Source organism: Lupinus angustifolius, chromosome LG01 (assembly GCF_001865875.1).
Source record: "Lupinus angustifolius cultivar Tanjil chromosome LG01, LupAngTanjil_v1.0, whole genome shotgun sequence".
NCBI lineage: Eukaryota > Viridiplantae > Streptophyta > Magnoliopsida > Fabales > Fabaceae > Lupinus > Lupinus angustifolius.
Window position 1 is genome coordinate 1,229,484 of NC_032009.1, and position 16,345 is coordinate 1,245,828.

The 16,345-nt window shown below is 34.6% G+C and overlaps 4 protein-coding genes across 5 annotated transcripts; 2 read left to right on the forward strand and 2 right to left on the reverse strand.

The window, feature by feature from the left end:
* LOC109345009 (piriformospora indica-insensitive protein 2-like) lies at positions 632 to 2,586 on the reverse strand. Its single transcript, XM_019583762.1, has 2 exons — positions 1,978 to 2,586; positions 632 to 1,686 (listed from the first exon to the last, which is right to left on the reverse strand). The coding sequence occupies exons 1-2, from the start codon at positions 2,188 to 2,190 to the stop codon at positions 637 to 639; spliced, it is 1,263 nt and encodes a 420-aa protein (XP_019439307.1). The 5' UTR covers positions 2,191 to 2,586; the 3' UTR covers positions 632 to 636.
* On the forward strand, positions 4,961 to 9,706 carry LOC109344986. Of its 2 annotated transcripts, XM_019583739.1 has the most exons (9): positions 4,961 to 5,100; positions 5,294 to 5,432; positions 6,038 to 6,161; positions 6,242 to 6,549; positions 7,495 to 8,108; positions 8,172 to 8,328; positions 8,553 to 8,688; positions 8,860 to 9,053; positions 9,385 to 9,706. In XM_019583739.1, the coding sequence occupies exons 1-9, from the start codon at positions 5,009 to 5,011 to the stop codon at positions 9,514 to 9,516; spliced, it is 1,896 nt and encodes a 631-aa protein (XP_019439284.1). In that variant the 5' UTR covers positions 4,961 to 5,008; the 3' UTR covers positions 9,517 to 9,706. The 2 variants fall into 2 exon arrangements, with proteins under 2 accessions (XP_019439284.1, XP_019439275.1); XM_019583730.1 differs by having other exon boundaries at positions 7,495 to 8,328.
* LOC109345019 (peptidyl-prolyl cis-trans isomerase CYP26-2, chloroplastic) lies at positions 9,746 to 11,455 on the reverse strand. Its single transcript, XM_019583772.1, has 2 exons — positions 10,142 to 11,455; positions 9,746 to 9,936 (listed from the first exon to the last, which is right to left on the reverse strand). The coding sequence occupies exons 1-2, from the start codon at positions 11,293 to 11,295 to the stop codon at positions 9,837 to 9,839; spliced, it is 1,254 nt and encodes a 417-aa protein (XP_019439317.1). The 5' UTR covers positions 11,296 to 11,455; the 3' UTR covers positions 9,746 to 9,836.
* Positions 12,826 to 15,433, forward strand: LOC109345039 (single-stranded DNA-binding protein, mitochondrial). Its single transcript, XM_019583794.1, has 3 exons — positions 12,826 to 13,124; positions 13,225 to 13,552; positions 14,992 to 15,433. The coding sequence occupies exons 1-3, from the start codon at positions 12,891 to 12,893 to the stop codon at positions 15,072 to 15,074; spliced, it is 645 nt and encodes a 214-aa protein (XP_019439339.1). The 5' UTR covers positions 12,826 to 12,890; the 3' UTR covers positions 15,075 to 15,433.

A 16,345-nucleotide genomic window follows, 5' to 3' on the forward strand; every position in this document is an offset into this window, starting at 1 on the left:
TAGACCCATGAATACATATTCCAACTTAATTTACAAATCATCAAAAAAAGCTACTAACTGAGGAAGAAAAACATTGCACACTGTACACTTAATGCTTAATCATTTATACTTATGAATTAAAACTTAAAGGGCTGTTATTAAGCCTATTCTGTCTGGTTGAAGAGTTATCTATGTATTTGATTCTTTGCATAGCTTTTCTAAGAGATGCTCGGTCTAAATTTCACTTGTTTGGGACTTTAGGAGCCAGAATCTAGCTTTTTCTGGATATTGCACCAATGATCAACATCTTTATAATATGGCTTTGCATGGTTCAACAAAACCAGAAACACATTTTTTTAGTGATTATCAAATAAAATTATGAACATAGAAAATTCTGTTTTGAGGGGAAGGAGGTCCAAACTCCAACATTTCAGTGAAGTGTATAAATAATCTACTAGTTAGAGAAAAAATGATGCATATTATTTTGGGCCATCAGAATGCATGTATTAGAAATAATAAAACTAGATAGCAGTAGATTACAAAGTCAGCATTGAATGTGTTATTTAACGTGGTCCCTTCTATAGGGTAATACTAATACATGTCAAAGCCCATAAAAGACATTTTTTCCCAAAGAGGTCAACACAAAGTAATACTAATTTACTGTACACAAGGTTTTACACCATAAAGCATAGGGTGTGTTGGTTTGGCAATGTAGCATAGATTTGAATTATTCCAAGCTGCAAAATTCCTACCCATTTTCATGTAAAACCCTTCTGAGAAGTCAAGTTTCCCTGTCAAATTATTCCCATTTATGTGAAGAGCACTAAGATATGGCAAATTTTCTAAACTACTAGGGACACTTCCAATAATATTATTGTTACTAAGGTCCAAATATCTGAGCCTTTTCATTTTTGCCATGGACTCAGGTACACTTCCTTCCAAACCTGTGTTAGAAAGGTCTAATGTTTCTATGTTATCAAAATTTTCCCACTTAACTCTTAAGAGATCACCCCCTATTGGATTATTAGACAAAACCAAATCCTTTATGGAAACAAATTCCATGAGTGTTCCAACCAATCCACCTCTAAGTTTGTTATGACTAACATCTAGTAAAGTAAGATTCTTTAACCTTCCAAGCTCCTTTGGCAACACTTTCTCTAGCATATTGTTGCTCAAATCAAGTTTCAGAAGTGAATCCAAAAATCCAAATGTTGATGGCAATGCACCTGATAGATTATTCCTACTTGCATCAAATATTAAAAGCTTAGAAAACCTTCCATAATTGACCGGAACCTCGCCAACCAAATGATTTCCTGCCAGGACTAGTTGCCTCAATCTGACCAGATTACCAATACTTGGTGGTAGTTTTCCTGTTAGTCCATTTTCTAGCAGAACCAATGATTGAAGGCTCCTAAGACTTCCAAATTGGTGTGGAATGGAACCAACAAGACCCGGGTTCGATCGAAGTGTCAAAGATTCTAAACTGTCTGAGAATGTGTCCCAGATTGAAATAGGGAGTTTAACTGGATTTTGGTTAGGATAAAGGAAGCAACTAGATAGTGAGAGGACTTTTAAGTGCTTGAGCTTGAATATTTGCAGAGGGAATTTGGCATCATGGCTGCATGTGAGAGAGTTATCAAAAACTGGTCCAAGGTTTATTGCAGTAACATACCAGAAACCATCATCATATTGTTCACAAGAAACTCCCTATACATTATAAAAAAAAATATACAAGGTTAAAGTTTTCAGAGACTCATAGTAATATATATATATATATATATATATATATATATATATATATATATATATATATATATATATATATATATATATATATATATATATCAGTGAATTAACAACCATGCTTCTGTTGTAATAGTTTGGAATTAAGACTGGTCAAGTACTGATTCATTAAGGTTAGGACTTGAATGAAAAGCAAACAATTGTAAAAATCTTATCTTTTTCATATTTTTCCTTTGAAAGTTCACAGTTTCATACCTGTATGGAAGTCCATCCACAAGGGTCTGGATAAAGATCTGAACCATTCCACCATTTTCCAAAAAACCCTTGAATGACAGAGTAGATTGCTTCCTTTTCTTTCTTATCCATTGGTGACAATGGAGAGTCTAGGCCTTTACAAAGACAAAACATAACAAGGAACACAAAACAAAGAGCAGCTTGACACTTACTTGATAAAATACTTGAAGCCATTCTAAGTATGAAGACAAAAAATGTTGCTCAGAAAAATGTTTAGTTTCAACTTTCAAGGAGAAGAATAAGCCAAATTTATTACCAATCAAGGCAATATATGCCAAGAAGAGTAATAGAGGATGAAGGACCTAAAACAAGCCTAGCAACTATGTGCTAGTAGTACTTTTCAAGGAAGTAAAAACAATAGTAATGATTAACTGAAATTGAGACATTTATAATGGAAAAGAATGCATGAATGAGGGTTGCAATTAAGAGGTTCATAGCTTAGAAGTTTAGCTATTTCAGACTTCAGACTAGTGTGTATCTAGGCATGTGCTTTTCAGTTATGAATGTCTAACTAGTTATTCACTATTTCCATGGAATTGTGCTCATAATTAGATCAAATGAAGGACAAACATTTCAGCACCTCATTTTTATATTTCAATTTCAGTTTCTCAACTTTTGTTTTTTTATCTAAAGTATGGCCAACTAAGACTATTATCTTTCATGCTCATAGAAAAATCATTTCAATAAAACAACAACAACCAAACCTTTATCCTATTAGGTTGTCGGCTCGACTATATAAATCGAATGTCACTCTATAAGTGATTGCATTAGTATATTTAAAATGTTGTATAATGCTAGAGAGGAAATGAAATAGCAGCTGTTAGCTAGTTAACAATTGATAGCATAGATAAAATTAATTATCATTTTACATGAGGTATATACATAACAAGGAAAATAGAAATGAAATTGATGGTGATTAACAATGGGTGGTTGAGAAATGTTGATGTGATGGTTTATAAGATACAAAATAGAGGGTCTGAAACAAGCACATTGAGAGTGGTGTAAGGTTAGATCTTAGAGAATGGGGACCATATACTTTGTATTCTGGAACAATCACATGCACATATATCAAATACAAGGAGGATATAATATTCACACTACTTTACTGTAATCTTCTATTATAAAAATTACTAATATTGTTATTCTCAATCATATTAAAACCATTACAGCTTCAATTCAATTATTTGTGTACCCTATTCTATTATGTGTTAGGTTTATTCAAGTGTGAAGTCTCACATTGGATATGCGGGGAGGAGTGAAAGAGTTTATAAGAAGGAAAGGCCCATGAAACTAGTGCCTTAAGGTTTTGGTTCAAGACGTGGCATCTTACTTGTGATTCTTCACTCTTCCCATACTCATCTAACAATATATTTGATATGTTATTCATCTCAGAATTTGCATCTAACAGTTTTGTTACAGTGATAGTGATGAGACAAAGCAGTGTACTATTTTTCAAAACAAGGGTAGCAGTAGAGAGATAGAAACCTCCATAGTCTCTCAAATGAGCCAAACAGAGTGTATGTTTACTGTTACTTGATCAAGCTTTGGTGGTAGGGTAAGGGCACATTATTTGTTCATGTTCCTTACTACTACTAGAGGGGCATGTTGAGTATTGTTATGATAACAGTATATCTTAATGTTATATATTGAGATGAAACATATAACTTTTTATGTACCAACAGCAGATAATAAATAGAGACATAAATGAAAGGGTTGCTGAATAGTTGACCTTTAAGGAGTACTGAGAGCAAAAAGTGGGTTAAGTGTAATTGATGATAGTGATTCAAGTTAGGACCACCCTCTAAGGCTAAGGGTAAAAACAGAAGAGTAGTGAGTAATAATAATAGTACTATAACTATATGCATGCATGCATACTCACATTCACCCACACCGTTCAATCCTTTTCAAACTCTCATTTTTATCATATATCTTTCATCAAAAACCAACCTCCTCCTCTCTCCGACCATCAATTATGTCTTCCATATACATCATTCATTTGTATTATTTTTTCTGAAGAGATAATGATAATCGAAAGTAAATATTATATGATTAGTTGACAATATATAAAATTCTTATACAGTCGGTATATACTTATTTTTTCTTCATTATGTTTTGCTTACCACATTTACAACTATCACTTGTTTATGAGCATGTACTATGTTGTCATCGGAGATATTAATTGATCATGTAAGTCATTACTTGTAATCATACCATAACTGTTATATATACATATCACATACAAAAAAAGGTGAGTTATATATTGAAAAAAGTAAGAAGGCAAGTAATTATTATTTTAATTTAAAATGCATTATGATCTCACTAAACTTTACTATAAATGCACTTTTTCCATAATGTACCTCACACATAGCTAAGAAACAAAACTTTAACTTGTAAAGGATGGATACAAGTGTCATTATATTATGTATATTATTTTCTTTGTTGTTTCATGGTATTCTGATCTTCAATAATGGAGAGGAGTCTAGTTCAGCTTTCTCTAAAGATGATTGAACTCAATGAGGAGCTATATTCCATAGATCCAACTTACATGATGATTGCACTATTAAACAAAATATTTATGTTCTAATTTTATAGTTTTCCCTTTGAGACTCTTTATTTATTGCCTTCAACTAGTGCAATATCTAGTATTATCGTGTAAATATTTATACACATTTAGTACATTATTCATCATTCATTTATATATGTTTTTGTTGATGATGTAGTACATATATTTTTTTCTCTAGTTAGATTTCTGTTCAGTTATAAGAATGAGATTAAAATGAAACCCCTTAAAAAGGAATGATAAAGATTTAATCCATAAAAAAATGTTTGATTTGTAAATAAAAAAAGAGAAAGCCCAAGCCCAAGCCCAATTTAGTTTAGGGCAGGCACTTTTTGTGTGATGAGATGAGATACGTGAATATGAATTGATAGATTAATATTTGTGTTTCAATAATTGTATTAAATTTGTATTGTTTGTAAGTTTTGAAGAAATATGGCGAATGATTCTGAGAAGAGGTTCCATTCCATCATGAACAAGCTCTTCCATCCTCCTCTTAATTCTCAATCCACTTCTTCACCTTCCAGGTTTCTCTTTCAAATATCCACAATTATTTTCAATTACTTTTTCCAAATTTTCTTTTGTTTGTTACTTTTTACCTGAAATTATTCCTCATTGTTGCTGAATTGCATTGTTGTTGTTGTTGTTATTATCATTATGATTAGTAGCTGAATTTGTTTGGTGAGAAGTAGGGATTAATAATGTGTTTGTATTTGGTAGGAAACGTTCTTACCAATCAATGGAGTTGAATAGGAGAGGTGATGTTAGTGAAGGGGAACTATGCAGGCCATGGGATCGTGGTGACTTCATGAAGAGATTAGCTACTTTCAAATCTATGTCTTGGTTTGCTAAACCCAAGGTTCTTTCTACCTTAACACCTTCCATTTTTCATTTTTACCTTTTTTTGTTAATCTAAACCTGCATTTTAGAGTCATGCTTATGATTGAATGCCGGAAGTAGGTTTGTTCATCAATTTATATAGTGGATGTCTGCTAAATGGTTTGATTTCATATAAGAAACTCAAGGGTTTTGTCTAAGGACAAATTTGTCCTTTGACAATATATGCTGAATAGTAACATTTTTAAAGTCAGTTTCATTCGAGGGTCAGCCTCAGCACGCACGGTAAGGCTGCTTGTCTTGTGATGTAAAGGTCATGGGTTTAAATAGTGGAAAGAGTCGCTTTCCTTGCAAGGGTAAGGCTGCATACATCTAACCTCCCCGGATTTCACTACGTGAGAGCATCGTGCACTGGGCTGCCATTTTTAGTTTCTTTGTGTCATATGCATATCATGTCCTTCATTAAAGGAAACCTCATATCTCATACTCCATGATTTCTCATTGTGAATACACATTTCAGTTGTATCACTGATAGCATTTGATATACAGCCAACCTCCTTTTGCTTTCCTCCATCGTTCTGCCCTGTCAAATTGTGTGGCTTATTTTTTGACTTCTGATATTTACAGCTAGTGAGTGCTGTAAATTGTGCTAGACGAGGTTGGATCAATGTGGATATTGATACCATTGCCTGTGAAGCATGTGGTGCCCGTCTTCTTTTTGCTACACCAGCATCTTGGAATCAGCAACAAGGTATGCCATTGTTCTCAGTTATTTTAATCCAAAAAACATTCAGCTGTATTCATTTTCTAACTAGAATGTTTTTTATTCAGTGGAGAAGGCAGCCTTGGTCTTTAGCTTAAAGTTGGATAATGGACATAAATTACTTTGTCCCTGGGTCGACAATGCCTGCAATGAAACACTGGCACGATTTCCTCCTACAGCTCCTCCAGTATTAGTTGACAATTTTAAAGAACGGTGCTCTGCTCTTTTACAACTATCAGCTCTACCGCGTATTTCTGCTTCAGCAATAGAGTGCATGCAAAGCCCACTGCTTGAAGACTTTCTTCGAGAACCTTTGATGCTGGAGTGTGGGACAGAATTTGTTAGTAGTCAAGAGGAACTGAAATTGTATTATCAGGTAACAAAAGGTTTTCTAGAAAGTTTAAAATTCTTACTTTTTTCTACGGAGGCCAAGATTTCTTCTATTACAACAGTATGATCTGGTATCTGTATTTTGTTCATATTTTGACATTTATTTTTAATATTCCTGAATAAGCACGAGACTTTCTTCCAGCTAGAAGTTGTCATTCTACCCATCTATATTTTCTTACAAGCTTATGGCATTAGGACATGCTTCATGACTTTTTGGCTTAGACAAAATTTTCTTGGTTGATGCTTGCCAAAAGCGAACCTGGCATGGCCTACCTTTCCTTAGCAAATCAATTATAAATACACTAAAACCCTATCTTTGTCCCTCATATTTGCTTTCATCATCACTTTAGTCTCTGACATGTATGAATTAACTTTAATTCAGCCCCTCTATGGCTCTATCTTGTAAATGGAAATGATGTGTTACTTACCATTAGAGATGATAATGTAGCATCATTATCTGTCAGCATAGCAATTTAATAGAAGATTAATAGATGATGAAACATATGAATTGCACACTTCACTTGCCATTTGAAATATGTGATCATATTATTTTACAAACGGCAAGTGAAGAATAAAATCACATTTTTTAGATATATATCTGGTTATCTTCTGTCATATTGCCACATTGGCTGATAACGGTGAGCATTTCATTAGTAGACAGCTATACAGAGGGACTAAATTAAAGTGAGTTCATAAGTGCCAGGGACTAAGGTGAGAAGATTAAATGTCATGGACAAAAGTGAGTGTGAATGCAATAGGGAGGGACTAAAATAGGGTTTTAGTCTATAGATGCTTTAATTCATATATTTTACCCTGTGCATACCCTGTTTTCTTTCTGTCCTAATGGGTAAATGCATTTGATGAATGTGCTTATTTTATACTAATAAATTTTTAGTACCTCATTTATTCTCAATGGTTATACATTTTGCAGGCACAAAAGATTATAAGTTTATGTGGTTGGACACTTCGTTCTCTACCTTATGTAGTTGATTGCAAGGACACATCAGACCATTCTGTTAAAGATACGACTATTCTGAACGATTCTCGGGTAGATGCTAATATGAACAATAATAGTCTCATTGCCCATTCTGCTGATAATGATGAAAATTCCAAGGATTCTAATGGAAAACAGTTGGATCCCAATTCTACAGTTTTAGATTGTACTATATGTGGAGCTACTGTTGGATTGTGGGCATTCTGTAGAGTTCCTCGACCTGTGGAATCAATCAGATTAGTGGGATATGCAGAAGTGAATAACGAAAATGACATTGAAAACAGGCAGGGTGTAAATAATAGCACAACAGACGTTGAAACTTCATCAAAGGTTGTACCTTCAAGTCTAAATATGACAATTGCTGGGGGTCCTCCCCCAACAAAGCAAAACTTCAAAGCCATTATATCTCTGCCTGTTATTGGTCAGAACCTAAGGGCTCGTTTTTCTTATGACTCTGGTTTTAGAGGTCGTGTTTTTGTCGATGAAGGTGATATTCAGTTAGACTCACAGAAGAAGATGAGGATTGAGGAGAAAACTGATAACACAGTTAATACTTCTACTGGACAACTTGTTCCTGTGTCTTCTGAGATCAGGGAAATATCAGGTTATGAAACTGGTTCTATAGCAAGTATTCATGATTCAGTTGTAGATGATGTTATAGAGGGTACCAGTTACGCAGGACAACCTTCCGATCTTAAGGATATGGCACCTGTACACCTAGAGGCTGATGGGTTAAACAGTTTGGCTGCGGGAGATCCTAGTAGCTCTCAGGTTAGAGATTTTTTTTTAATTTTGAAATGGATAGTTGATTAGGATACTAACAGAAAAAATACTTCCTAGTGATTGTTGCATCTAGTAATAATCACAATATGTAACCAACTGAGGAACAAATATGATGAAAGACAGAAATTCCTTTGCTTGATCACAAGTAGTCTTGCTATTAGTCTATGACATATTGTTTGGAAGTCCATGTTAACTGTAATATTGGTGTACAGAAACACCGGACAGAAATTGAAGCACTTTCTATTTCACAGAAGACTTTAGATGGAGAAGGCATCAGTCGTGAAAATCATGGGGTCAAAGACAGAGTTGAGAATCCTGCTAACCATGAAGATGTATATTGTAGTTTTGGTAAGCGCAGTGTTTTATAGTTCATTGATAAACCATTACCATTGATATGAATTAGTTTGACACACATACATCAGTCTGTTTTGGCATGACAATGTGTAGGTCACTTGTCATCGTCAGTTAATTTATTATCTAAATGAAATGTTCAAGAATCTATGTCCTTTTGATTTGCAGGAAGAGATGTGAGAGTAACAGTTGATAAAGCAATGGAATTTGATCCAATAAAACAACACAGACATTTCTGCCCCTGGATTTCATCGATAGATGATGGGGAGCCTGGGTGGAAACAAACATTATCTGCTTTGTATCATCAGAAAAACCATTTGCCGCATTCCCCAAATAGATCATCATCTAAGCCCATTGTTAAGGTATTTCTTGAAACTCTTGCTACCTTTGTATCATCATTGGATGGGCTATTAATTATGTGTGCAGTAAATTGGCAGATGACAACATCACAGATAAGAGTGTTCGGAATAATTGCACCTTAGTTTTTATAGGTCTAAATTGTTTAGCAAGATCCCAAGGTTAACTGGTTCCTCAAACTCTCTTTTGTATAATTGTGCAAAGTGAGAATAAATTTTACTGATACTGTTGATAAAAAGATGAGAGTTTGATTGATTTTGATCTTTGCCAATATTGGTGGAAGTAGCATCAAATTGTTCCTTTTCATGTCTTACAATGTACCATGTCTGCATGCAGGTGGATGACCCTGTTGGTTCGGTTAGAAAGATCTTCATGTCTCCATCTGCTAGAAGAATGAAGCTCGCTCGCACTTCAGCCCAAAATACAGAACACAGTCCTCCCAATATCTCATCTCCTAAAGTATTGTGAACATATGTCATTTTTGCTGGCATGTTTTTTCCATTTAAAAACTGTCTATGTTGTATCAAAATTTATTTTTTCTAAAAGATAATACATATGATTCAATCCCTCTACAAACAAAGTAAAAACAATTTCTTGCACCTTGTTTCCAGTAATTGACGATTACTTACCTTTTGGAACTGAGCTATAATATTCTTTCCTCTTTTGCATTACAAAATTGTAGACATTACATAGGCTCATATGATAATGGGAATTTTTATAGAATGTGATATGTTCTCTTACACAGGAAATAAACTATATCAAAAGGTAGAGAATAGAATTTTGTGCTACTACATTACACCACAGTTTGTAACAGTGACTTTTGAATAAGGACGGTTGAATCCTCTTTCTGCTACAACAGCCCTCTTGTCTCCTATTAACTTTGCCACCCTGTAGTGTCAATATAATAACAAATTAGTAAAAAATATGTTGGACATAAAAGTTCAACTGCAGATAGCAGCAGAGATATACTAGGGGTTAGAACATGGTTAACATGCTTAAAAATCTCCAACAATTTCAAACATGACATGTTGGATGATTGAGTAAGATCTCTTTTATGACTAAACGGGCAAATATGTTTGTCTGGTTGACTCACCTAAAATAAGGAGAGCTTGTATTCTCTTGTACAGTTTTTACTTGACCAATCCTCTGCACAACTTCCATCCCTGCTATCACTCTTCCAATTACCAGAGCTGATGCATCCAGTTCTGGTGAATCCTTTGTGGCAATGACAAATTCTGTCCCATTAGGATCAGTTCCAACTTCTTCTTGATCAATCTCCAGCTTCCCTTTTCTGGCAACCAGCTTCAACTTGGGAGGTGGTTTTGATGGGTCTCTCACTATAATGCTGACACTTCCAGCCACATTTTTAGTACCAGGGCATCTCTCATATGTTCTCTCCCATTCCTCAACAAGTCTGTCTGCAGCCAAAATTCTCCCTGTCGCCTTCGCTAGTTCAGCATCAAGGCCATAGGATCGGAGGCCACCATGTTGCACATAATTGGGCATGATTTTGGCAAACTCTTTTCTTCTGTAGCTGACACCAGCAGCTCCGCTGACAATCCTACTAAAGCTATCAACACCTGCAGGGACATCATCTCCATAGAGGCCTATTGTAATGCGACCAACAGGTTCACGATCAATGGATATGTCAAAGAACACCTTTTTGGTAGGTTTTCTTTCACTGCAGCTAGGAGTAGCAGTCAAATTCCCTTCTGGTTGATCACTATTACTTGTGTTAGTCACATTTTCTTCTTCTGCTCTTGCTATGGAGCCGTCCAACGCCTGATCACCGTCACTTGTGTTAGTGACATTTTCTTCTTCTGCTCTTGCTGTGGAACCATTCACTTCTAAATCACTGTTACTTGTGTTAGTAACACTTTCTTCTTCTGCTTTTGCTATGGAGCCATCCAATGCCTGATCACCGTCACTTGTGTTAGTGACATATTCTTCTTCTGCTCTTGCTGTGGAACCATCCACTTCTAGATCACTGTTACTTGTGTTAGTAACATTTTCTTCTTCTGCTTTTGCTGTGGAGCCATCCACTGCTTCAGCACCCAATAGAAGCAGCAAGCAAGAGTTGCTGAAGATTGTGAGTTCTCGACGTGATAATCTGCATTGTTGTTTGAGGATTGGAAAAGATGGAGAAGTGGATAGTAGTTGGAATGTTGAAGGTGATGGTACTGAGTTACAAGTTTTAAGATTGAATGGTTTAGACAAAGATACCAATGCTCTTGTGTTTTGTAGCATGATGTGTTGTTTTTGGCACTGCTGAGGATGTGGTTTATGATAGTATCTGCATCATCTGTTCCTTTTCTCAGTCTCAAGGAGATTATGATATGTAGAGAAGAAAGCATAGACAGGAGCAGCAGATAGAGTAGTGGATAATATAAGAGATTTTGTGGATAATAAATATGGAAATGGTTATGTTCTATGGCTTGCATATGGGACCTTTATGTACACTACTTTTATGTGGGTCCCTTTAAATGTTGAGAAAGAAACATAGATGCTCACAATAGCTTAGTTAAAATACATAACACTATCCTTGCTACACTAAAAAAACTAGATGATAGTTTTTGGGGTAATGTATCACAACGGTTTTAAAATTAAATTTAATTACATCTTGATATTTCATCTTATATAAAAGTTTAGGTTAATCCTTTATTTATTAAATAAATTTTATTTTGTAAATATTTTTAGTTTGATTTTTCCAATATATTAATGTTAGTGATTTTTACTTTTTCATTGTTTAGTGATTTTTAGTTTGTAAACATGTCAGATTAATCCTCTCTCTCATTCTCTCTTTATTTGTGCTATTTTTCCGTCCTTGACAAAAAAAAACTCAAATGCTAGAGAAATATATTCCAACAAAAAATCTAACACTATTACGAAAGAAAATTAAATTAAAACTTTTGAACAAATACTTTGCTGAAACACTATTATGTTTATGAATCCTAAAAAGAAAAGTTGTCATTACAAAACTAAAAATGTTTTCTTACCATGCCATAAATACATCAATTTTTTTAAAAATAACGACTTCTATTTTTTGGGTTGCTTAAGTATTGTTGTCTAAAAAAATAGAAGGGAAAGATGAATGGATAGTAACTTTTTGAAAAGTTTCAAGAAATGAGCACAAGGGTATTTTGAAAAGTTTCAAGAAATGAGCATACGGGTATTTTGAAAAGTTTCAAGAAATGAGCATAAGTGTTTCTAATATTTCTTTAAGAGCACCCACAATAATAATAATAAAAATCAATTTTAGTGAAATAAGTATGTTTTTTTTGGTTCAAATTCACTGTTGGATATAAGTCGTTCTTGTTCTTATTCCAACATTAAGATAAATAAGTAACGTTGTTAAAGTTGCGAGTCAACATTAAAAAATAGAAAAAAATTGTTACACCATAAAAATATAAATATAAGAATGTTTGTAGAATCCAGATAAGAACGAAATAGAGTTGCATTGTTGGAGGTGTTTTTGGTTTAAACTGATCAAGTTGTTGGAAAGTACAAACAAGTATAAAATAATCATTGGGACTCATTTAAGAACGAAAAAAGAATTGCACTATTGTAAATACTCTAATAAACCACTCATTATCAAGCACTTAATTTAATCTTTTTCATTGATTACCAATCATAGCCAAAGTATGTAATTCAAGACTATTATTATTCATTGATGAATTCAATTCAGAACAATAGTTTTTCATATTATATTCTATTTTGATGGACCAAGAAATAAACTAAAATAAATAAAAAAGATTAATTGCATTTTGTGAGGGTTGAGAAAGGTTACTAGGGTTTAAGAGAAAAGAATATCACAGTGAGTGCATTTGAATTTATCAACAAAAATGAGAAGCTCCATTAGCAATGTCTCAAGTAGATTCTATCGCACCGTGTTTTCTCACCACCACTTTTGCACAACCACCACCGCCACCACCACCGCCACCACCAATTTCCTTTCTCACTACGACTCCGATCCCGATTCTCCTCCCCCTCCTCCACCCGATTCCACTCAACAGCATGACCAAAAGCCTTTCTTCGATCGACCCCTCGAGAATGGCCTCGACCCTGGCATTTATAGGGTAGGTACCCTATCCCTACCCCTATCCCTATCCCTATCCTTATTCCTATCCCTATTCCTATCTATTGAACTATATTACTAATATTCAATTTCAATTTCAGGCTATATTGGTGGGGCAGGTAGGGCAGAAACCGTTGCAGAAGAAGCTTCGTAGTGGATTATCGGTGACTCTACTTTCCCTTGGAACCGGTGGGATTCGTAATAATCGAAGGCCACTTCAGAATGAGAACCCGACTGACTATGCTAATCGATGTTCAATTCAATGGCATCGTGTTAGTATCTATCCTGAACGTTTGGGAACTCTTCTCGTCAAACACGTTGTTCCTGGTTCACTCTTGTATGTTGAGGGTAACCTTGAGACCAAAGTTTTCGCTGATCCGGTCACTGGTCTTGTTCGTCGTATTCGCGAAATTGCTGTTCGTAGACATGGTAACAAAACTTACTCTTATTATTAATCTATTTCTCCATTTGTAGATTTCTAACATTTGCTGAAATGATAGTGCTATATGGATAATTTCAAATGCATCTTATCAACTATACAATAGGACCTTATTAGATGATTTGTAGTATCCGAGGAGGAGATGTAGTTTGATTATGATTAGAATTGATAGTTATGATCTGTATTTATAGAGCGGGATAGGTTATTGGATAAGCCGTATTTGAGGATATGTAGTTTGTGTGTGATTATGACTGATAGTTATGATATATGAAACACTCATACTTCAAAGTGGTTGCAGTATGGGATATTTTGGTACTTTCTATATGCTGCTCCCTTGTGTGTTTTTCGGTTATTTTATATTAAATTGTTGTGTCGCTGTATCGGATACGTGTCATATATGATACCTGTATCGTATTTGTACATAAAATAGGTTGTTGTTAGACTTTATCAGTTTCATATTGATGAGGCAGTCAGTTATGAGGGTCTGGACACAGGCCAAGCTGCCTAGAACCCTGAGTTGAGTTGTCCAGTACTGGGCTGCTGATGTTTCAGCTTGTCGGTCCAGAACCCATTATCTTGCTCACACACATACACCAAATTCTGTTTCATTTGAGATTAGAAACTAGATATTGAGTAAACCATAGGAAGTCCTCCTCAAAAGTTGAAACTGAAAATCCTTATCTGTCTGAAGAACAATCCATTAGAATGGTTCATAGGCCTTGAAGCCTTGACTAGTTTGTTGTTGTAAGTGCTATCTATTCCTCAATAGTTGTGGAGAGAAATGTTGATCCTTTTATATTATGGGATTGTTTATATGTTGCTGTCTGGCTGGGAGAGTGCAATGAGATTGGTAGAGAAGACAAAAATTAGGGATGAACTAAAAATGTTTTGCTTCGGCTTTTCACCCTTTGGTTCTTGGTAAAGAGTTCGAAAATGGGTGGAAGATCATTTTGTTCCCTTTTAATCTTGTTCTTTTACTTTAAATCTGTTTTTCCCTGAGTTTCCAATTGAAGGCAAGATTTTTCTTCATCATGAAAATACATTTGGAGGCCAACAGAAGATTTTAGCTTGTTGTATCTCACATTTTTTCGCACGGGTTATCTGAGTTTGAGGTAGTATTTGATTCATGGAATGTTCTTACATTCCTGGGCATCTCATATAGGAATGAGACTTGTCTATATTTGTTAGGAGATTAGAGAAAAAATGCTAATGTAAAAACATTCCTGGGCGTCTCACTTGTGAAGGAAGGAGAAAAGTGTTCACATTTTTGGGCATCATATTCCCACCCTCCCTAGACCCCACTAAGTGAGAGCTTCGTGCATTAGGCCTCCTTTTTTTTATATTCCCATGACTTGTCTATATTTGAGAGTTAAATTGTCCTTATTAATATCAATGTGCTTGATGCAATACCATTTCATGTGCCCCACAGGCCGTGTTGTATTTTTAAATCAAGGTGGCGATGATGAGCAACAGACACAACAAAATGACCTGAGATCTGTTGGCTACTACTGACCTTGATGTTGGAAATCGGAACAACATGGGATGGACTTGGAAATGGAGAATCATCGACTTTGTATTATATGTTCTGATTTTTTACCGCAAAGTTGGAATCTTTACATACATTTGCCATAACTGTAGTTCTCATGATCTTGTACTTGCTATCTGCAATCCAGGGAATATAGAGCTCAACCTTCATGGAATCTTTGTATGGTTGGATGCTAAACTTGCTCTGATGCAACCAATTTCAGTTTGTATTTGCTTTAAATTGGAGAATGATTCTTTTATGTTCCTTCAATGAAGTAACAATAATTAACAAAGGGATTATTGCTTCGGGACTAGACTATCAATTTGCCCCTTGTCTGTACCTGCCTGTCTTAAAATTTATGGGCTATTGCTACTGGATATGTTTTTTTTGTTAGTACTTTGACTTTATGTGCGTCACTGACTCAATATTATGCAATATGCATCATCAAGAGCTTCAAGTTAATGTTTATCTACTAGGAGCTTAACTATAGTTGTATGCTTTTCTATTCCAAGTTTGAAGTTAAATAAATAAAGTGACACAAATGATGTGTGACAATGGTTGATTAGAACAAAAATATACTGTAATAATTTCGATAAAACCTTTCCTGTAATATTAGGATCCTTGGATAATAAACACTATCTCCAGGATTTATCTTTTGAACAAGCATATGCCAATTATAGAGACTAAAAATACCCCAAATATCATAACTTCTTTATTTATTATATCATCTACTTGCATATTCATTACTGTTAACTTGTGTGTTCTATGTGTAAAAACATATTTTTCTCACTGTATAATCGACTTCACATAAATTGACATTCCCCTTGTCTTGACCTTTATTAATTGTTAATAATTGTGATAGAAAATTGAATATGAGTACGACACAAGCACTCTCAATGCCACGTGCCAAATAATATGTCACACCACATCATTATTTCTATCATGACATATTAATTAAGAGCATGATTTACAATTAAAAACTTATTTATGCTTCATATCATAATCAGATATATTTTTTTATGTGGAAGGTGGATGAACGTGGGAGCAATGAATCACCTAAGCATTCTATGAAGCATCCACCAAAGTTCCTTCCTTCTCACTGAGTCTCTATATGGAAATAAGTTTGCAACTTGAGAAATACAATATTGTCTCATATTTATTTTTCTATTTAGTTATGGATTAGGTGTAGTTATTTCTTTAGTAATTAACATAATAAGCACAAAATTGAATATAATCCTTCTACTTCCATGTGGCATTG

Excerpts from the sequence above, each read along its gene's own strand:
- LOC109345009 (XM_019583762.1), bottom strand. The coding sequence starts at position 2,190 with ATGGCTTCAAGTATTTTATCAAGTAAGTGTCAAGCTGCTCTTTGTTTT. Across the intron at positions 1,687-1,977 it reads GTGGATGGACTTCCATACAG|GGAGTTTCTTGTGAACAATA; the intron begins GTATGAAACTGT and ends TATAATGTATAG.
- LOC109344986 (XM_019583730.1), top strand. The coding sequence starts at position 5,009 with ATGGCGAATGATTCTGAGAAGAGGTTCCATTCCATCATGAACAAGCTC. Across the intron at positions 6,550-7,494 it reads AACTGAAATTGTATTATCAG|GCACAAAAGATTATAAGTTT; the intron begins GTAACAAAAGGT and ends TACATTTTGCAG. Across the intron at positions 8,329-8,552 it reads GAGATCCTAGTAGCTCTCAG|AAACACCGGACAGAAATTGA; the intron begins GTTAGAGATTTT and ends ATTGGTGTACAG.
- LOC109345019 (XM_019583772.1), bottom strand. The coding sequence starts at position 11,295 with ATGCTACAAAACACAAGAGCATTGGTATCTTTGTCTAAACCATTCAAT. Across the intron at positions 9,937-10,141 it reads ACAAGCTCTCCTTATTTTAG|GGTGGCAAAGTTAATAGGAG; the intron begins GTGAGTCAACCA and ends TTGACACTACAG.
- LOC109345039 (XM_019583794.1), top strand. The coding sequence starts at position 12,891 with ATGAGAAGCTCCATTAGCAATGTCTCAAGTAGATTCTATCGCACCGTG. Across the intron at positions 13,125-13,224 it reads TCGACCCTGGCATTTATAGG|GCTATATTGGTGGGGCAGGT; the intron begins GTAGGTACCCTA and ends TTTCAATTTCAG. Across the intron at positions 13,553-14,991 it reads AATTGCTGTTCGTAGACATG|GCCGTGTTGTATTTTTAAAT; the intron begins GTAACAAAACTT and ends TGTGCCCCACAG.